We start from the raw sequence: 22661 nt of genomic DNA, 5'->3' as shown, positions 1-22661 counted from the left end.
CTTTACATTGAACGCATAAACAGATCAAAATGTTACCATTTAGAATATAACCAAGCTGACAATACCATTTTACAGAGCACCTCAACAATCATCACACCATGAACAAGCAAATGAAAAAAAGGGCTTCCAGGGTCAGATATCCAGCAAAGAGAGAAGACATTCACCTCATCGGTTTATACCAGATTTGGCTTCACCATTTAATGAGGATAGTCCAGTCTCTCAATGTGTCGGGTTCTAACCAATTGTTTTAGATACCCTTGTCTGCAATGCTTGTTTAAAATGTCCACATACATTTAGCTATTCTTGTAGTCTCACTGACAGTATGCTGTATACTAAATTAAGGGTAAATTTATGATATCTACTGAAACTCATTTTACAAAGAATTCTTGTAGCCATCAAGGAGAAGAAAGGTTCATTTCATTAGTTGACGCCAAGTTTGGCTCGAGAAATAAAAGGCTAGTTGATTACCCCATCCTCACTTCTACTTTCAAGGCAATTGTTTTACGACCTTGAATTATGATAGTGATAAATAACCAATTACAGAGGATGTCCACCTGCTGAACTTAACAGGCCCCTCCACCAGTGGATATATGTGAAGTCCAGTCAGAGTACTCCTGAATCCATTCAAATGATCATGTTTTTATTTCATCTGGCTTCCAAAATTTAGTTTAGGGGAAAAAGTCTGTAACAGCAAACTGAATTAAATAAACTGCTCACCTCATGAAAGTATTTCATATCACTTCTCAGCAATAACAACTTTTCTCTCGAAATAGACTTGATTCCTGCAGGACTCCTATAAGAGCAGAAAATGTCAAAAACATACCTTTATATTTGAAAATGATGCACAGGTAGTCACAAGCATCAACATGTTTTTATTAAGGGCTTGCCAAATACGTTTATTGTGTTCTAGGTAGAGTCATAGAGATTACCGGGAGAAAGTGAGGACTGCAGCTGCTGGAGATCAGAGCTGAAAGTGTTTTGCTGGAAAAGCGCAGCAGGTCAGGCAGCATCCAAGGAGCAGGAGAATCGACGTTTCGGGCATGAGCCTGAAAGAAGGGCTCATGCCCGAAACGTCGATTCTCCTGCTCCTTGGATGCTGCCTGACCTCATAGAGATGTACAGCATGGAAACAGACCCTTCAGTCTAACTCGTCCATGCCAACCAGATATCCTAAATTAATTTAGTCCCATTTGCTAACACTTGGCTCATATCCCTCTAAACCCTTTCTATTCGTATGCCTATACAGATGCCTTTTAAATGCTGTAATTGTACTAGCCTCCACCACTTCCTTTGGCAGCTCACTCCATACATGCATGACCCTCTGCATGAAAAAGTTGCCCCTTAGGTTCCTTTTAAATTTTTCCCCTCTCACCCTAATCCTATGTCTTCTAGTTCTGGACTCTCATACACCAGGGAAAAGATCTTGTTGATTCACCTTATCCATGCCCCTCATGATTTTATAAACCTCTATAAGGTCAACCCTCTGCCTATGATACTCCAGGGAAAACAGCCCCAGCTATTCAGCCTTTCCCTATAGCTCAAACTCTCTAACTCTGGCAGCATCCTTGTAAATCTTTTCTGTACCCTTTCAAGTCTCACAACATTCTTCTAACATGAGGATACCAGAATTGCACACAATATTCCAAAAGTGACCTAACCAATATCCTGTACAGCCGCAACATGACCTCCCAACTCCTATACTTGATGCTCTGACTAATAAGGGAAAGCATACCAAACACCTTCGTCATACCAAACAATAAAACCAATGCTGAAACTGGTTTATGACAGAATATAAATTAAACTCATCGTGTCATCAAGTTACAAAATATACATTTTTATGCTTGTCTTCAATACCTAATGGACTTTTCATTGCAGTATTGAATATATTTTGTTAAATTCATATTAATTGAACTGAACACACTATGAAACATGTTAGTGCTTCACCCAGAAACTGACTGTATTCATTTTTATTCTTGTAAGTTAGCATTGCTTCCTTTTCAGAGTGCACAGTGATGTAACTTTTCCAGTCCAGAATGATAAAGCAAATACCTCTCTGGGTTTTGAAATTTACTGGATTATATGATATAGCATCCTAACCACCAATATTTGAACCAGATGTAAATACTATTACAAACATGAGGTTTGCAATTTTGTTTTGTTTTGAGATTATTTCTTTGATTTAGAATAAAATGGAAGAATGAGACAGCCCTGTGACCTGTTCTGAAATCTAATGACAACAAGCCTGCATAGTTTAGATGTGACTATTGGAAATAAGGTGCAAATATTCCCATCTCTAAACAGTAACCAGAGAAGATGTGCTAATGGAAGGTAGACCTAGTTTTCAAGGATAGTTGTTAGCAATGTCAAATCTTGTAAATGGTTATACTTTTACCAGTCTATTTAACTCTGAGATGAATTCAGTTTGGGCAAAGGGTATAGAAGAAAGGTAATTATGATTTTGTCAGGAATACAAGGTCCATGGTCAGTCACAAAGATGGGCTATGAGAGAAGACAAACCTTTTGGAAGCCATTATCGGAGCAAATTAGTGTTCCTAAAGATATCACTGCATCTCACAGACAGGACCTCTCACCAAGAATCTGAGAGAAACGGGGGAGAGGAAGAACAGAGAGATACAAGTTGCAAACCTCTATTATTCAAAGTGCAAAATGTGGATACAAGTTCACACTTGGATTAAGGACACCGAGATTGTGAAAGTTTAAATAAAACTGAAAGATTTTCCTAGTATTGGCTTCAGGGAAGGATCTCCAGAGTAACTTAGATCTTAAAAGTCAGTTCAGGAATTAGAAATTGTCCAGTGGGGAAAAAAAACTGAGCTGAGGATCAATTTGGACTAGTTTCTGAATGAAGTGTTTAATTAAAGGTCAGAGTAAAGTATAACTGTGATAGGGAATTTTTGATCATTATGAAAGTTAAATGTGGGATCTTTTCTTTGGTTTAGAGTATAAGTTGCCTTCTGAAGTAGTGCTTAAATTATTATTAATTTTAATTTGTTGTGCTAAAACTCTTAAACTTGAGAAATTATTGTGTGACTTTTCTGTCATTCACTGAATGATCGAACTTTATAAAAGTTATAAAGAGATAAAACTCTGCCTTGAATAAAATTTTTGACAAAGCTTTGACTGGTTTCAGCAGATGAGAATTCCATGTACTAATGATCCTCTGAAAAAAACAGAATCTCGTTATCACATTCTAAAATCTCTTAACTTTAAATACCATCCCCAGTTCTAGTCCCCAGCCCCTACATTCAAGATCACTCAAGATCTTACATTTATGAATAAGATCACCTTGCATTCTCCTCCCCTCCAACATGATCTAGCTTTCAATGCGTTAAAGCTTTATTCATAAGTTAAGCCTCTCAACCCTGGAATGAGTCAAGCAAACCTTCTCTGAGCTGTTCCAATTGCAATTATACATTCGTATGACATGGAGAGATGCAAGAGAGATGCATGTGATGAAGGTTCACTATTTTGAAGTGTTTTTTTTCTAACTTATTTGGAACAATTCACTAATTTGAAAAAAAAACTAGGATGAATAAAGATTTTGTGCAAAGGCCAAAGAAAATTTAAATATTTTTCAAATTCAGAAATTCAGAAAATATTTGAACAAACTTAAAGCTGCAACCTTTCCTGTTAATATTGGTCTCAACATGCTAATTAATTCAACAAAGCTAGAATATGATATATGTGAATTAAGTTATTTATGTGACAGAGATAAAACAGTCAGAAGCATGCTAACTCTCGCCTGAAATGCTCCATTTTTGCCAGATCCTTCACGTTGTCGAATGCTTAATGAGAATATATCAGTATGTTAAATGCATGGTGAACTCTGGGAGACTCTAGGCTTGATGTCTGGTCAAATAATCTCTTTTTTCGAGACAGACATTAAATTTTCCTTAGTTGACTACAGGACTCCAGGGGAAAGAGGTTAGAATAAAAACATCCCTTTCATGATCCTGGTCACTACTGTCCAGCTGAGAAGTATAGGTATGCAGACATCAGAAGAATTGTCGGGTAGCTGTGATGCAACCAAATTTAAACAATCTATTAAACTAAATTCATGGTTTACCATTGAAAAATGGCAATTTGCCAAGGTTCCAACATAAGAGCACAAGAAATAGGAACAGGAGTAGGCTATTCAGCCCCTCGAGCATGCTCCAACATTTAATAGGATCATGGCTGCTTTGACATTCCCCAGAGCCACTTTCCTGCATTTTCTCCATATAACCATTGAGTCCCTGCCTGATCAAGGCAGCCTGGAATATACACAACGGTTCTGCCCCCACAGTTGCCTGTGGCAAGGATTTCCAAAGTCTCATAAGCCTGTGAGAGAGGAAATTCCTTTATTCTGAGATAATGCTCTCTGGTCCCAAACTCTCTTTTAGTGGAAACATCCTCTCAGCATTTACCCTGTCAAGTCTTTAAAGTTCCAGTATGTTTCACTTGAGATCAATTGGCATTATTTTAAACTCGAGTGAGTAGAGTTCCAACCTGTTTAACATTTGCTGATAAGACAATCCCTTCATTCTAGGGACTATCCTAGTGAATCTTCTCTAAACTGCATCCAATGAAATGCTATCTTTCTTTAAATAACGGGACCAAATCTGCTCACAGTACTCCATAAGCGATTTCACCAGCGCATTCTCCAGTTACAGTAATACTTCCCTGATCTTATAGCCAACCCTCTTGAAATAATGACCAATGTTATATTACCCACAAGCTCATTTCAGGTGCAGCTTTCTGCAGTTTCTTTCTATTTAATTAATAGTCTGTTCTTCTGTTCTCACTTTCAAAATGAACAACTTCACATTTTCTCACAGTATACTCGATTTGCCAATTTTATTAACCTATCAATATTTCTCTGTAAACTGTGGTCTGTAAACTGTAAACTCGTAATCCACCTTTCCACCTATTTGTGTCACCTGCATATTTGGCTACAGTACAGTCTCTTTCTTCCTCCAACTCCTTAATATATCTCATAAACAGTTATGGTCCCAGCACTGATCCCTGTGAACTTCACTGGTCATGAGTTGGATCCTTTAATCTCACATGTTGCCTCCTGCACAACAGCCAATTCTCTATCCATGCCAATATACTGCCACCTACACTATGAGCCTTTACTTTAGTACTTGATCTTTTATGAGGGACCTTGCTGAATGCCTTCTGAAAATATAAATACAACACATCTACTGGTTCCCCATATCCACTGTGATTGAAAAACTCTTTGAAAAACTAATAAATTAGTCAGATGCTATTTCCCTTTCATGAAGCCATGCTGCCTCTGCTTGGTTAGTTTATGATTTTTCAAATGTTCTGCTTTTCCTTAATAAGTGATTCCACTATTTTTCCAACAATAGACATTTGGCTAACTGGCCATTAGTTACCTACTTCTTCCATTCCGCCCTTTTGAATAAAGATGTCACATTGGTAGTTGCCCAGTGCTCTGGTGCTTTTCAAGAATCCAAAAGGCTTTGGAAAATTACAACCATTGCATCCACTATTTCGATAGATATCTATTTTAGCATCTTAGGATACATGCCATCCGGGCCAGGAAACCTATCTGCCTTTAGCCCCTCCCCCATTAGTTTGTCTAATACTACTTCTCTAGTGATAATGATGGTATTTAATTTCTTCACCGTACTCTTTAGTATTAATAAGATGTTCAAAGTATCTTCTACTGTAAAGACAGATGCAAATTATCTGTTTAACTCATCTGCCATTTCCTTGTTCCCCATAACCATCACCTGAATTCATCTGAATTTATCTCAGTCTTCAGGGCTATCACTAAATTTGGCCTTCTGTTATGCATTTTCTTTCCACTTAGTACTCTCCTTAACTTCCTTGGTTAGCTTCACACACTCTTAGAATCTTTCCTTCTTACTGAGATATATTTTGGATGATAGTCATGAATTATAATTAGATTAGATTAGATTAGATTACCTACAGTGTGGAAACAGGCCTGTCGGCCCAACCAGTCCACACCAACCCTCCGAAGAGTAACCCACCCAGACCCATTTCCCTCAGACTAATGCACTTAACACTGTGGGCAATTTAGCATGGCCAATTCACCTAGCCTGCACATCTTTGGAATGTGGGAGGAAACCAGAGCACCCAGGGGAAACCCACACAGATATAGGGAGAACGTGCAAGACAGCCGCCCGAGGCTGGAATCGAACCTGGGACCCTGGTGCTGTGAGGCAGCAGTGCTAACCACTGAGCCACTGTGCACTTTGGCCCAAACTGGTCCATGCTGACCATAGTGCCCACTCAGTTAGTTCCAATTGTTTTTTAAAATGTTGCTACTGTGCCTGCCTCAACCACTTGAAGTTGAAAAGTATTTCCAAAACAGCACACTGGAATATCAACTTGACCTATAGTTCAAGCCATATTTAGAACTTGGGCTCATAATCTCATCTGAGAATTCAATCTTAAGGGAGTGCTGCAGTATTCAAAATGGCATTTAACATAACCTAATCAATAACTTTAAGTGGCTACTAATTGGCAAAAATTAGCTGTCATACTAGTCCAAGAACAGTGACTAATTTCAATAATTAAAATGTTCAAAAACTTTAAATCAGGTGCAAAATACTTTGAAAATATTCTATACAAATGTAAGTTACTTCTTTGTTTACTAATGTAAATTTGTGTCCATGTAACTTGCATTCTAGAATGGAGCCTGAGAATGGGGAAATGCAAGCAAGAAGCATTTGGAATTTGGAAGGTTTTATCTTGGGCATCAAGTGACTCAGTATTACACCATAATCAAGAAATCCCAATGGTTGATAATACTTACGAAATTTTGTCAGAAAAATATTCATGCCATTTCTTGAAGCCAAGTAGAACCTGCTCTCTTTTTTCATAACTTGAATTCTCTGCAGCTTCAAGAATTTTAGAAAACTTGGTCATCAGCTTTCTCCACCGTGCAGTAATTTGCTGTAATCTGGTCTGGTCTTCTGCATCCTAACACCATAGAGTTAAAAAAAAGCAAATAAGTTTGTTATTTATCAATGGTTTAAGATGTTGGTGGTAAGTTATTTAAGGAGATGAATCTCTGCAAGATGATCTTCGACACCATTGCACAAGCCTCTCAATATGAAAGCAAGATATGGCAGATGCTGAAAATCAGAAATAAAAACCATTCAAGGAAAATAACCATTGTGCCACAACAGCCCTAAGTCTGAGAGAGCAGAGCTTTGGAGGACCTCAAGTATACATGGGAGACAGGTAAAATTACCTATAGAATAGTTAAATCTCAAAGTTACATAGGCATGGATGAGAGTTTCAGTAGCAAATGAGCTCAAGCAAGGATGTAGTTGGGTGGTGTTGCCAAGACAGAAATGTGCAGCCTTGGTAATAGTGTAAGTATCCATTTGGAAACTCATCTCGGAGTTTTAGAAGAATGGGGGAGAGGGGCAGGAGATCTCTCAGAAACCTATAAAATTCTAACAGGACTACACAGGTGAACACAAGAAAGATATTTCAGATGACCAGAGAGTCTAGAACCGGAGTCACAGTTTAGGTTGCTGGGAAGGCCATTTAGGATTGAAATGAGGAGAATTCTTTTCATCCAGAGAGTGGTGAGCGCATAGAATGTTCTGCCACAGAAAGCAGTTGCGGCTAAAACATTCATCTTTTCGGCCAATTCTTCACTTCCATTGAAGCACAAGCAGAAGTTATTCAACACCTGACTAGTACAATTAAAGTGCAAATTGATATCATGAAATTTCAGCTTGTTGCCGAGGGAGGTCAGATTGCTGCCATCATGGTTGTGAATATTACAGTTCAAATGGGCCTTGAGAGTCCTACAGTAGTTCAACAAAATGTGCTGCAAAAAAATCACTCGCAATTGTCAGGGCAGTTGAATGCCTTCATGGAGAATGAACCTGTTCTGCTCTTAATATGAGAGCAACTGGGCTCTCACCACTGCCACTTTGCCAATGCCCTTAGTATTGCTTGTTAGCTAGCCACCCTAGACTGCTGCTGCCCATGGAGGGTAGATCAGTCCAGAACAAGTCTTATGTTCCAGACCTACCTCAGAGTATTCTGCAGGCATGTTTTATATCCAATTGTAAGTCAGCAATCTTCCATCAGCCATGCTGCAGCCACTGTGGTCGAACTACATAGGAGCACTAAAATCACAGTCATAAAGATGTACAGCGCAGAAACAGACCCTTTGGTCCATGCCGACCAGATATCCTAAATAAATCTAGTCCCATTTGCCAGCACTTGTCCCATAACCCTCTAAACTCTTCCTATTCATACACCCATCCAGATGCCTTTTAAATATTGTAATTGTATCAGCTTATTCCATACACGCACCTCCCTCTCTGTGAACAAGTTGCCCTTTAGGTCCCTTTTAAATTTATCCCTTTCACCCTAAACCTATGCCCTCTAATTCTGGTGTTAGTTCCAATGTGTACAACGGTCTCCTGCTAGTCCCACTCCCTTTGAGAATATTCTGCACTCTCTCAGAGATATCCTTGATCCTGGCACCAGGGAGGCAACACACCATTCTGTTGGCTGCAGAAATGTCTGTCTGTGCCTCTGACGAGAGAGTCCCCTATCACAATCAATCGCGTGGAACCTGACGTACTCCTCCTTACATTAGATCCAATCTAGGTACTAGAAACTTGGTTGTTTGTCAATGGTAAAGGCACTCTCAAGGTAGTCACTAAGGATAACTACTTGAGTTCTGTATGAATTATTGTGTTTTATTGCTTCAAGCTTGTATAGAATAATCATTTTGAAGTTGATTTTATTTCAGCACTTTGGTAAAGAGGATACTGAAATGGTTAATATCTGAAGCTTGGTATTTTTTGGGACTATTGCACAATGTGAGCTGGTGTTGTATGAATGGAAGCAAATTATGAACTCTCAGTCAGCATGGCTGCACATTATGGCAGCATGGTGGCACAGTGATTAGCACTGCTGCCTCACAGTGCCAGAGACCCGGATTCAATTCCCGCCTCAGGCGATTGACTGTGTGGAGTTTGCACGTTCTTCCCGTGTCTGCGTGGGTTTCCTCCAGGTGCTCTGGTTTCCTCCCACAGTCCAAAGATGTGCAGGTCAGGTGAACTGGCCATGCTAAATTGCCCGTAGTGTTAGATTAGATTAGATTAGATTAGATTACTTACAGTGTGGAAACAGGCCCTTCGGCCCAACAAATCCACACCGCCCCGCCGAAGCGCAACCCACCCATACCCCTACATTTACCCCTTACCTAACACTACGGGCAATTTAGCATGGCCAATTCACCTGACCTGCACATCTTTGGACTGTGGAAGGAAACCGGAGCATCCAGAGGAAACCCACGCAGACACGGGGAGAACGTGCAAACTCCACACAGTCAGTCGCCTGAGGTGGGAATTGAACCCGGGTCTCTGGCGCTGTGAGGCAGCAGTGCTAACCACTGTGCCACCGTGCCGCCCACGCGGTAAGGTAAGGGGTAAATATAGGGGTATGGGTGGGTTGCGCTTCGGTGGGTCGGTGTGGACTTGTTGGGCTGAAGGGCCTGTTTCCACACTGTAAGTAATCTAAAAAAAAATCTATCAGTATGCTATTTCCACCACTGCATAAGTTACAACATGGGTTACTACAAAATACTTTTCCAGTTATCAATAGGACAAATTAAATACCTTACCAAAATCAAGTTTTAAATAGCAAGATCTATTATTCAGGTTTCTTAATAAACATAACTATGGAGAGTTTTATTATCAAAACAAAATTTAGTCAATAAAGATGCTATAATTGGTTAACGTGCACAGTCAATAATACAGAAATAAAAATGCTTATCCTGATAAATATCCCAAAATACACACTCTTCAGGAAGAGAAAAAATTAATTTATCTGCAAAGATCAGCTCCCTGATAATAAAACACTTTAACCAATGTGTTGATCTTGAAGGCAAAAGGATAAAGCTTAGAATATACCAGAGTCTGTTGCAGTGATCTTCTAGCATGTATCGTCAAGTATGGTCAAAATTATGCAAATAAAGTTTGCATGTGAAATACAATTTTGAGATGTTCCTTTAATCACACGTTTAAAAGAATGAATAGGCTTCACCTTGAAGTAGACAGAAGTGTTTTCTGAAATCACAAAAAACAGTTAGGTGCCTTGCTCTTAACCAGCTTTCCTCCAACTCAGCTTACTTTTAGCAAGCTTTTCTCCAACTCAGCTTGTTCTTAGCAAGCTTTCCTGTATTGAACCAAACTACATAAGAACCTCACCAAACCACTGATCAAAACAGCCCCAACAGGGCTTTACTGTAAAGCAGATAGCTATCATCAGTGATGTGATTTACAGGAAGCCTTGTTTAATTTAAAAACTCCATTGTCTCCAATGAATTTTAAGTTAGCTATTTTAAAGAAATCACGACAAGCATTTCCATAATCCTTCAAAACCTAAATTTTCAAAGCAATATTTAAGATCAAATGTCCTTGTAAAAGCTGTCACCTGCTCCCTTTCTTATTCCCTCTACTCCTCCTGAAGTTGTCGACAATAATTGTGATTTCATAATTGCGAGTTTACAGATATCGCACCACACTATTATGAATCCAAAAGTCAGTGAGCTGGATAGCTGGTTTATGATACAAAATGGCTTCAACAGCAGGGACTCAATTCCAACTAAAGTTGCCATGAAGGTCGTGCCTTCTTAAGCCTGTCCTTCACCTCAGGCATGGTGACCCACCAGTCATCTCTGGCTATGGTCCTCTGGCACTGAGACAAGTTGTTTTTTCTTTTTTTTCAGTCTGCTAAGTACAGTAACAGAGAGCTCCACCAAATCAGGAGAAGCATAGAAAGGCGCAGTCACTTTGACTGTCACTAGGAGTGATGCTGACATTGCAGGTCATGATTCAAACAGATGGCAGTGTAGCTCCTTTGTGAATCACAGTTGATAAACACGATACTTATGGTTTAGGTTAGAGTACAAAAATAGATGCAGAAGACCTGATACACATCAGGTTTCCTACTGGAAACTATTTTTCCATTGCTCTTCTTGCTAATGCAAACAACTAGCCTTCTTAACTGCAGGATCTGTATCTCTCTCCTCACACAACAGCCTGGGAGAGAGTGCTTATAATGTACAATTATAGCGAGTGGTGCACCCAGAGTTCTTGCAGTAACAAAGAATGCCTTCCCCATGCACAGCACCAATTACTTCAGTCTTTATCACTGTAAGCAATTCCACAGTACTCCCACAAACTCAAGCAAAGCTATTGAAAAGTAATAAACAACAAACTTTTAAATTGTTAATGATCCAATAAATGGAACTAATTTGAGGGGCGGGGGAGGGGGCTCATTCTGCTGAAAGCATATTGCATGACAAGTGTTTACCAGAGTAACAAGGTCCAAAGTGGCAGCATGAGATTATTTGAGGGTGTTCACAAAGGAACTATGATTGATGTGGTGCCATGATCCCCAAAAGGTTTTTGATAAACTACGACATCAAAAAACTTGCCAGCCAAATTGCTGCAATGAAATAAATGAGATAGTAATAGCATATGCAGACTTGGCTGAGTGATAGCAAACAAATTAATAGTGAATGGTTGTTTTTCTAATTGGATAAATGAATATAGGGGATTTCTAGAGGTGAATCTTAGGGCTACTGCTTTTCATGATATATATGTGTAACCTGGACTGAGATGCGCAAGGCACAATTTCAAAATACAACACAAAATGGAAGTATTGTGAATTATGAAGAAGATATTGATAGATCTCCAGAGGTCACAGACCAGTGAAATGAGCAGATGCACTAGAGATGATAATTGATGCAGAGAATTGTGAAATGATACATTTTGGAAGGGAGAAAGAACTTGGAGAAGCAATGTTAAATATATGATCATTCTAAAGGAGATCCAGGAGTCTACGTACCGGGGGTATATATGCACATGTTATTGAAGGTAACAGAACAGGTTGAGAAAACAGTCAACAGGATCATGGGCTTTACAGAGACAAAGAACACAAAAGTGTGGAAGTTAGGTTAACATTTATAGAACAGTCTCAACTGCAATATCCTGTTTAATTTTAGTCAGTATGTTTTAGAAAGGATGCAAAGTCATTAAAAATGGTGCAGAGATGTACTTGTAAGGTTCCAGTGTTGAGAGACAACAATGTACAGGTTGGACAGGATAGGATTGTCCTCCAGTAAGAAGACAGATTTGAGAGGAGATCTGATAGTGGTGTCCAAAATCATAAAGCGACTGAGACAAAAAAGGACTTGAGGACAAATCTTTGGAAGCAGTGAATGGTTAGTTTATAAAATGTTCTAGTGATAGTGTGATGGAGGCAGATTCAATCATGGCTCTCAAGAAGGAATTTGATAATTACCTGAAGGTGAAAATTTGCAAGTTTGGGTAGAAAGGCAGAGAGCAACCCCAGCTAAACTGGTCTTGCAGAGGGTGGCTGACAAACGACAGACCAAATGGCCTCCTTCTGAACTGTAATCCAACATAAGAAAAATCAATTGGCAGAGAGCTGACTTCCATGGAGAAAGAAGAGCTGGCTAAGGTCGACTGGAACAATACGTTGATGGGAAAATATGTAACTGAACAGTGGGCTACCTTCAAAGAGGAGAAGGTTCAAGTACAGCTGAGGTATATATTGGAAAAAATAGTGAAAATAAACCCAGAGTTGTCAAAGAGAAAGAAATTAAGGTAAAGAAGAAAACATGTGTCAGGTAGAAAATACAATTGAGAACCAAGAGGAATACAGAACCAGAGCAGGGGATGAAAAAGCAAATAAAAGAAGCAAAGAGAAATTATGAGAAAAGACTTCCAGCCAACATGGAAGGTATGCCCCAAAGACTTGTACTGACATGTAAATAGTAAAAGAATGCTTAAAAGAGAAGTAAGACTGAGTAGAGACCAGAAAGGGGATTTACATAAAAAAGTGGCAGACATGGCTGAGACAGTAAATGAATACTTTGCAACTGTCTTAACCAAAAGGAAGATGTTACCCATACCATGATGATGGTGGCGGAAACTCTAGCAAAGAAGGATTCAAAAGGAAGAAGTTCTTGATAGATTATTGGTACTTAAAGTTGACAAAGCACCAGGACAGAAAAAGATGCGTCCAAGAATTATGAAGGAAGTGAGAGGGTTAGTTAGGTTAGTTTTCAGACAGTTGGCTTTTGAAAGAGTGAAATCAACAGTGGAGGTTCAATTCCCATACTCAATTAAGTCACTATGCAGTCCTTGTTTTCTCAACTTTGGCCCTCATCTCAGGTTCAACAAAGGTTTGATGAGTTTAATGTTGTTGATGCAGCGTATATGGCTTCTGGAAGGCATTTGATATGGTGCCACATAACAGACATGAGGAAAGTTGTTGGTCATGGACTAAATGCAGTATGAAGTAATAGGAAACAGAATAGTGGTTAATGAACATTCTTCAGACTGAAGGAAGGTTTGTATTGAAGATTCATAGGAGCTGCTGATAGGATCCTTGCTGTTCCTGAAATATATCAATGATCGAGGTCTTGGTGTGTGGGACAATTTCAAAGATTACTGTTGATATAAAGTGTAGAACTGTAAACTGTGAAGAGGGTGGTGTAGAACTCCAAAAGGACATAAACAAGTTGAAGTGGGTAAATGTATGGTAGGTGGTGTTCAATGCAGAGAAGTAGGAGATGATCTGTTTTGATCAGAAGAACATTGAAAGACATTATGAAATAAGGGGTAAAGGAGCACAAGGACCTGGGTGGATATGTTCATAGATCACTGAAGGTGTAAGAAAAGATTGAGAGACCAATTAATAAAACAAAGCATCCTTAGCTTTATTAATAGGGGTATAGACTACAAGAGCAAGGAGATGATGTTGAATAAAACAAAAACTGAAGATACTGAAGATTTGAAACAAAAACAAAGTGCTAGAGAAACTCAGCAGGTCTAGCAGCATCTCTGGAAGAAAAAAAACTGAATTAACATTTTGCATCCAGCGTCCCTTCCCCAGAACATGTTGAACTTGTATAAAATACTTGCTAGACCTCAGCTGGAGTATTGTGCACTGTTGAGGGCACCACATCATAGGAAGGATGTGAACATTTTGGAGAGAATGCAGAGTGATTTACAAGAATTGTTCCAGGGATGATAACCTTCAGTTCTGAGGATAGACCAAAGATGTTTTGGCTGTTCTCCTTAGACAAAAAAAAGGCTTACAGGAGATTGATACTGGTTTTCAAAATCTTGAGCAGCCATGATAGAATAAATAGGGAGAAACTGTTTCCCATTTGTAAAAGGATCAAGAACCAGAGAGCATAGATTTAAAGTGATTTGCATAAGAAGAAAAAGTGATGCTAGAAAAGATTCTCACAGAGTAAGTTAGTTCGGTAATGGAACACTGCCTGGAACTCTGGTGGAGGCAGGCTTAACTGATGTATTCATGAGGGCATTAGATGATTATTTTGATAGAAATCAAGAATGAGGCCATGGGAATAAAGTAGGAAATTGACAGTAGATAATTATGCTCATTTGAAGGGTCGGTGCAGACATGATGGGTTACATGGCCTCCTTCTGTGCTATGACACTTCTGTGATTCTGGCCTCCTTCTGTGCCCTGTAAAGTTTCATATAATCAAATAGCGGTTCAAATAATTCTGTTTTTAAACTTTAAAGAGAGTCAAGTCCAAGTCAGAGTTATTCTATGAGAAATTTCAAACTAATACATGGAAAATTATAAATTTGCATGTCATATTTTTTGAATATTTTCAATGGTGCAATATTAACACAATTGGCAACAATAATAAAAGACATTCTGTCAATTAAAGGCCTGTATTCTGATAAAGTGATCTAAAACAAAGAATTTTAGGGCACACATAATTGTGAATGATAGAGTGAGCATTAGGGACAAGACACTTTTCATTGATTTATAAAGTAGGTACTTTGGAGACAAATTGTACAACACCTACCATTGCCATTTAAACAAAGGCTTAATGTCAGAACAATGCGTTATTCTGTACCTAAGCCTCAAAAGAAAATATGCTCCAGTTTTATTTTTATCCTCAAGAGTAATCATAACATTTGCAGGAAATTCCAGCACAGGCTATGAGTTTTGCCACAAATTTGGTCCAGGCAACCAAACTGACATTTCATGCAATTTCAGGTAATGTTTGTGGATTAAATGTTTAATTTTCAACTACATCAGTAAATGAAAGAGTTACTACCTTTGTACCAAGCACTGTGGCAAAGTGTTGTGCAACTTTAACCCAGAGTTTCTCACTGACTTGAAGGTCATGAACTAGTTTGAGATCCTGCTCTTCAATCACCTATAAAGAGAACAATGAACAAAGATTTCTTTGTGTAAATTTCAGGATTTCACCAAGATCTAACATTCCAATTACAAAACTGATTTTTGGTCCAGTCATCTATAATGGAGGCATTTTGCACATGAGATGTTAAAGATACTTCTAAGTATGGTTCAGTACAGAGACCTTCACCTGGTTTACCTTACTTGGTCCCATACCAAATGCAATTTATTTAATAAACTGGACACTTTCCTGATTCCATGGTGTTAAGTGACAAAATTCTGTTTTTAAAACTGCAAAGTTGGATTTTGCTGCACTATTTTAATTCTTATATTTGTCAAATAAAATTGTCACAGCAAATTAAAATAGCTTAATAAAACAAAATGAATAGGAATTTCTTTAACTATTTATCCCTCTTTTACTTCATTTACTTGCATTTCAAAACATTTCAAGTGACAGATGAGTCCCAGTCCATGTCATCTCTGCAATACCAGTTTTGAATTAACTCGTGATTTTGCTGGAGATTGTTTGGATAAAGTAATGGAGAAACTATAGTGACATGAAGACAGTAAAGCCGATTTTATGCAGTATGCAAAATAGATTACATCAAACTGGCAGCCTCTTTTGTTCATAGGATGTGGGCATTGTTGGCTATGCTAGAAGTTATTGCCCATTCTTAATTGCCCTAGTGAAGATGATGGTGAGCTGCTTTTGTGAACCACTGCAGTTTTTAAGGTGTGGGGGCACCCATAGTCCTGTTAGGAATTGATTTCCAGGATTTTGATCCAATAACTATAAAGGAATGATGATACACTTCCAAGACAGGGTAGCGTGTACATTGGAAGGGAACATAGAAACTAAGAGTAAGAGTAGGCCATTCAGTCCTGAACATACAGGTGATGCCATATTCAGTCATATGTTGACTTAATATCAAGGACAGTTACTCACACCTCACCTCTGAACTCTAGTTCTTTTGTTCATATTTAGAGCAAAGTTGTAACAAGGTCAGATGGTAAGTTGCTTTGTCAGAACTTAAACTGAATACTGGTTAGCAGGTTATTCCTTTGGAAGTGTCTCTTGATAGTACTGTCAATGAGCCCTTCCATCAATTTACTAATAATTGAGAGTGGATTTATCTTTTTTTGTATTGAGGGGTACTACTGTACTAATATAACTCGGCTAGGGGCATATTGTTTTCAGTACTACTGTCGAAAAGTTATCAGGACTCATCATGTTTTCAGAATCGCGTGCCTTCAGCCATTTCTGAATATGACATAAACTGAATTGACTGAAGAATGGGGTCTGTGATGCTGGAGTCCTCAGAAAAGCCAAGATGGATCATCCACTTGGACTTTTGGGCAGAAGATTACTGCAATGCTTCAGCCTTGGTTTTCAACTTGACTCCCCCAGTATTGAGGATTGGACACTAGTTAAACCTCCACCTTCTTCAGTTGTTTAATTGTCCAGCACCACTTTATAACGGTTGTGGCAGGACTGCAAAACTTAGATACGATCCATTGGTGTGGAATTTCTTAGCCCTACCTATTATTTACTGTTTCCACTATTTGGCATGCTAGCACTCCTGTGTTGTAGTTTCACCCAAGATTAAGGCTGACATTTTTTTTTTGCTATGCCTTGTGCTGCTCCTGTCATGCCCTCCTGCACTCTTCCAAAGAAAGTCTTTGGATTAGAAACATTAAGTCTGTTGCTCTCTCCACAGCCACTGCCAGACCTTCTCTATTTTCTTTCTTTACTCCTGCAATTTTCATCAAATAAGAACTGATCTCTCAGCTTGATGGAGAAAGTGAGGACTGCGATGCTGGAGAGTCAAGAGTTGAAAAGTGTGGCACTGGAAAAGCACAGCAGATCAGGCAGCATTCGAGGAATGGAGAGTCAATATTTTGGGCATAAGCTCTTCATCACCTTTCGACTCTTAGCTTGATGGTGTGGCCACAGAGCTTCACATTTAGAGTGTTACTTCTGTTTGAAGTCTGACCCATTTCACATCATAGTAGTGCTACCCAGGGTGGAGTATATGTGTGTACACAGGATTTGCCTTCACACAGAGTGTGCAGTTGTCACTCCTCCTGATACATTCATGGACTTATCTATCTGTGACAAGCAGACTGGGAAGGGTGAGATCAATTAAATTTTTCACTCTTGTTGGATCCTTCACTACCTCCTTCTGATGCAGTTTAGCAGCTGTGTCTTTTAAGACCAGTTTAGTCAGTAGCAGTGCTACACAGCCACTCTTGGTGATGGCTTTGAAATCCTCCATCCACAGTCCACTCTCAATCATCAGCAAATTGATCGGAGGGCTCACTGACAACACTGCCAAGAGACACTTGCAAAGGAATAACGTGCTAACCAGCGTTCAGTTTAGATTCTGACAAGGCAACTTAGTATCTGACCTTGTGCCCTTGACACCCTCAGTGCTTCTTCCCGGATGTGTTTCAACATAGGGCAATATAGACTAATCAGCCAAAGGTGGGGAGGATGGGTGGTGGCCATTAGGAAACAACATACTCAGGGATGGTGATACTAGTAAATGGGACACCCAGCCCAATTATTTTCTTGTTTGTTTTGAACAAGGTAAAAAATTATTTCTGACCATCATATAGACCCAAAATAGATATATATAAATCAATATTTTCCAATCCACTACTGCCAGTGTGGACATTAAAAACAAATGAGGAGAATGACCTGGACAGTCCAAATTCTACAGGTTAGCTCACCATTCTACCAGTATAGCAGCAATGACATGCACTGCAGAGTTGTTTTCCTATAATAAAGAGATTGGGACCTATATTTTCAATCTGTGAAGGAACTATGGAATAACCAAATGTATTGAACAATACATTTTAACTGAATTGAGCATAATCTCTCATCAGTAATGCAATGTGATTATGACATCCACAAAACTGAATGCAAGACAATTTGTATATTTTGCAGAATCCCCAGGTGTGTGTGCAATGTTTGAATGGATTCACTTGTCAAGAAATCACATAACTTACATGGACAATGACTTATTACTAGAATCTGCAAGAATGCATCCCATCCAGATAGGCAGCTAAATAAATGATTGAAACGTACAAATAAATATGCTGTTTAAGATGAATGACAGGGGTGAGGGATGGGGCAGGGTGAAGGATGCAAATTAGTTATTGCAGTCAAAGTACAACACATAAAAATGCAGTGTGATTTACCTTCAATGCCAGGCTATAGGCTGCTTCACTCCACCAATCCTTCTCCTGGGTCAGGGCATTCACTTGGGAAATTAATCTTTTTCTCTGCAATTCATACAACTGGTGATATTCATCCAGCAGACTGTGAATATAAAAACAATTTATTTCTCTTGTTTGGAATCAAACAAAACTTTGGTTGAGTAGCAACTACCAGTCATTCTAGTGGACAAGCTATGTACGTGATAAGTTTTACAAAATGCCTACTGACTGCACATGCTCAACCCCTTTTGTCCCCCTCAGGCTGTGCATACGGATGCACTTTCAATGCCAGTTCTTACTTTTTTAAAAAAAATCTACTATGTCTAACAGGTGTTCTCCCTCCTCAATACATGTTTTAAAATAGTTTTACATTGTTTTCAAGGTTTCTAAAACTCTTACTTCAATTTAAATCAGAGATGTCACTGTTAAGACACTTAATCCTAGGTGTCAGCAGGTAGAGTTTGAATTTTACAGCTCTTGGACAAATAAGAAATTATGGTTAGAGGTCTAGTTTAGGAAAGTGCAAACTGCAGAACACAACTGACACTGCACCGAAAGCCTTTAGCTTGTTTATGACCCCTGGAGGTATGACACAACATACCATTACATTAACTAAGTAGAATTTAAGAAGGCATGAACTACTCCACTTGGCTCTATCCTATCTCTATGCCATTCTCCTCTTCATGGAGAAATTAAAGTCTAAAGGCATTGACTTGCACAGCCAAATTATGTCTCATGGTGATGAGTTTCAAGAATGTCATCCTGCCTTTTCTTGTTGCTGGAAAGCAGTTTTCAGAACAGTGTGAACATGTGGCTTCCTTCAAACTCACGGTATTAAGCATCTGTGACTGTCCTGGAGATTGATATGTGGTTGAACCTCTTCACCCACTTGTCGTACACTTTCCACTCATATCATCCAATTGGCAGCCCACTCACCCCTCATTCTACAGGAGATACCTTTCTAGTAGTAGCACTTCATTTTGGTCCCACACTCTGAAGAACCTCTAAACTGAGAGCATTGCTTCTAAAAGACAAAGCTTTCAGTCAGCTCTTCTGTTGGCTCTCAGTTCCTGGCACAATTGAATACCAACCAGGCCATCAATAAGATCTTGCCTCATTTGAATTTGCAAGGCCGTATGCATTTTGCATGCCATTAGTAAAATCACAAAAACTTAGGAAAATGTCCTAAGTGGTGAGCAGACATTAGGGACTGGTCCAATGTAAGTTTCATGCTCGACCCTGCCTACAGGGAACTAGTAAAAGTCTGCCATTTACTTTCAAATGTGCTCAGCAACATTATCTGCAAAACAAACACTGCTTTTATCAGATTTGCAATACGTTTTGTACAGCCTCCTTTGGTAGATCATCCTGCACATCCACCACTTTTATCTAAAGGAGCTGTGGCTGAGATTTCCTACTTCAGTACTCTCCAGCCTGTAATCCCTGCCCATTCACTGTGACACTGAGACATCAGTCATCAGATGCTGTATCATGGTTGGTCCATGGCTGTGACAAGTTAGTCAGCACTTACATATTGATCCCAGTGCAAAGGCAAATTTGCAGAATTGAAAGCAAATTCCTCCATGCTCAAGATCATTCATGTATGCTGTCTCAACTATACCAAAGTTACATGCAGTCAATTGCTGGCTAAAAGTGTGAAAATGAGTAGCAGTAGTTTCTTCATCAGCAGCCTTTTCTTCCTCTTCAACATTTTTCTCCTGTACAACCACCTGACCAGTTCGCAGATTCATCACACAGATTCATCAAAAAAGACAACAGAATTATGGTTTTCATTGCAGGTTTTGGAAGCGCTTCAATAAAAAGAAATCAAAAGGTGGCTGCACTGCACTGAAGCAGGCACAGTCAGCAAGGGAAAAGAATGTTGCCACAGGAAACAGGTGAACAAAGCAGAAGCAGCCAGTTCGGAACAACCACTGCCCTGCCAGACCCAACTAATGTCAAAATCTCCGATCCTCAGGCACCATCATTCACCTTCGCCACTGCCCGTGCCAGGTACACCAACATTGGAGAATATCGCTGCAGTCGATGTTGCCATGGTGCCCTCTCACCACTGCGGCCCCAGCCAATGACGAAGTTATTCATCCTCAGGTGCCATGCTTCGCCACTGGGCTTACCTTGCTACAAAGATAGCCGTGAAAAAATTTCAACCTTGCCTTCTGGACTGACATGTTAAACTCCCATATCATGAAAAATACAAATCTTTATGGAGTTTAGTCCTCTTTTTATTGTCCTTACCTCTCACTCTTTTACGTTGAAATAGACCTTAAAATCCTGTTTAGCCTCGAGCTAAGTTTTAAACATCACATTCTTTCAATCATTGTGGCAATTTATTTCCAATTCTAAAGCAATGTATGCCTCTAACCTACTGCACTGAAACCTTAATACATATTCTGTGATTGGTCAAAACTCTTCCTTGATAGAACTCATTTTCATGTTTACAGAATTCATAGTTTTCTTTTTTAATCTGCCAGTATGTGTGTCAGAACACTGCAGACTCACTTGGCATGTTTCTGGGCATCAATCAATGCATCACTCAGATCAGTCTGTGTTTTCTCAACGGTCTTAGCCACCTTGTGATCACGTTCTCGAAGTTCACCAAGTTCACTGGAAAAAAGACACAGATTTGGCATAGTTCACATGATCTACGATAAAGGAGCTAATTACATTTGGAAGTATTTTGTCTGCACACCTATGTTTAGTGTTAACTGTGGCAATTTAAAAACCTCGATGATTCATAAAATATATTGCTCATTTCATGATGCTATGAACTAGATTAGATTAGATTACATTACAGTGTGGAAACAAAAATGACTTAGATGTACGACATAAAAGTTTACACTAAAAGTTTTAATTATATTATTCAATGTGATGCAAGTATTACATGGTTTTCATCTTTTGTGCTTTGTGCTGAATTAGCTGAGATGTTAGTTGAGTTGTCAAGGAGGTTACAAAGGATCTTAGAGCCCATTACCTTGAGGAAAATAGCCTATATTTGCACCCACTGATCATTCCTTAATGATTTCTGATGAAAACACAGAATAGGATTAATGATTTCTGATGAAAACACAGAATAGGATTTCAAATAGATTGGGTGCATGACATACAACTTGCTACATTCTACATTCTATTGATTGCAGTGCAAAATTGTGTTGTTTACTATAGTGATCCAATACAGGTTATTTCTCGCATGGTGGTCAAAGTTGAAGTTTGATGTCCTCCTCACCTCCCCCCTCCAAATGCTCAAGATCCACATACAGAATTAAAAATGCTATCTGTGTAGTGGGTTTTTAACTGGACACCAGTGTAAGTCACAACAGGATAGCATATGAGGTAATATCACAATACTAGCCCATTACTGCCCATCATATAATTTATCGGGCATAAAGACTAAATTTGAATATTCCAAGAGAGGAACTATCTGCTTGCAAAAAATTAATAGTGATGATTACTGATATGTTGGTACATGTTGGAAGTTTAGCTTGCATTTTCTTGGACACCAGTCTTTGACAATATGGGATCATTTCATTAATACTAAGGAATATGGGGAAGAAGTTAAGTACCATCACCAATACGACAGAGGTAGTGTTAGATAAACTAATGAGGCTAAAGGCAAATAAGTTCCCTGGCACTACCCTAGGATCCAAAAAGAGGTAGCAACAGATGGTGATGTATTAGTTGTAACTTTCCAAAAATCCATGGATTCTGGAGAAGTACCAGAGGAGTGGAAAATTTCAATGTGACACCCCTATTCAAAAAGGTCAAAAGACAAAAAAGATCACTATCGGCCAATTAGCCTCACATCTATAACTGCAAAAATATTGGAATCAATTATTAAAAAATAGCAGAATATTTGGAAAATCATAATCTAATCAAACAGAATCAACATGGCTTCATAAAATGGAAATGGTGTCTGACTAATTTAGAGTTTTTCAAGGAAGTGTTTTTCAGGAAACCAGGAGATGTGTTGTATTTTGACTTCCAGTTCAACTAGGTCTCTCATAAAAGATGAAGTCATAGGAGTCTGTGATAGTGGAGGTAGTACATTGGGGCATGGATAGAAAATTGACTAATGTGTCGGAAATAGCATGTGGGATAAGGGGTTCTTTTCCAGGTGGCAACCCATAACTAATAGGGTTCCACAGGGATCTGTGCTGGGACCAG

General features: G+C 39.0%; 1 protein-coding gene across 5 annotated transcripts in view; it reads right to left on the bottom strand.

Annotated features, from left to right (window-relative positions):
* The window catches only part of axdnd1 (axonemal dynein light chain domain containing 1), a 179924-nt gene that overhangs the window by 76228 nt on the left and 81035 nt on the right, over nt 1-22661 (bottom strand). For all 5 annotated transcript variants that reach the window (XR_015758172.1, XM_043699575.2, XM_043699576.2 and 2 more), the window contains exons 12-16: nt 21000-21104; nt 18462-18582; nt 15175-15276; nt 6812-6978; nt 718-793 (exon numbers count right to left, since the gene is read on the bottom strand). Coding sequence is in view for 4 of the 5 variants with exons in the window: in XM_043699575.2 (XP_043555510.2) it covers nt 718-793; nt 6812-6978; nt 15175-15276; nt 18462-18582; nt 21000-21104 (571 nt within the window). In the remaining variant the exon portion in view is untranslated. The remainder of the gene's footprint in view (nt 1-717; nt 794-6811; nt 6979-15174; nt 15277-18461; nt 18583-20999; nt 21105-22661) is intronic.

Source organism: Chiloscyllium plagiosum, unplaced genomic scaffold, assembly GCF_037043375.1.
Source record: "Chiloscyllium plagiosum isolate Xiang-an unplaced genomic scaffold, Cpla_swu_hap1 HiC_scaffold_9, whole genome shotgun sequence".
In the NCBI taxonomy this organism is placed as follows: domain Eukaryota; kingdom Metazoa; phylum Chordata; class Chondrichthyes; order Orectolobiformes; family Hemiscylliidae; genus Chiloscyllium; species Chiloscyllium plagiosum.
The sequence above is the reverse complement of the archived record's forward strand: the minus strand, read 5'-3'. Positions and strand labels throughout refer to the sequence as shown.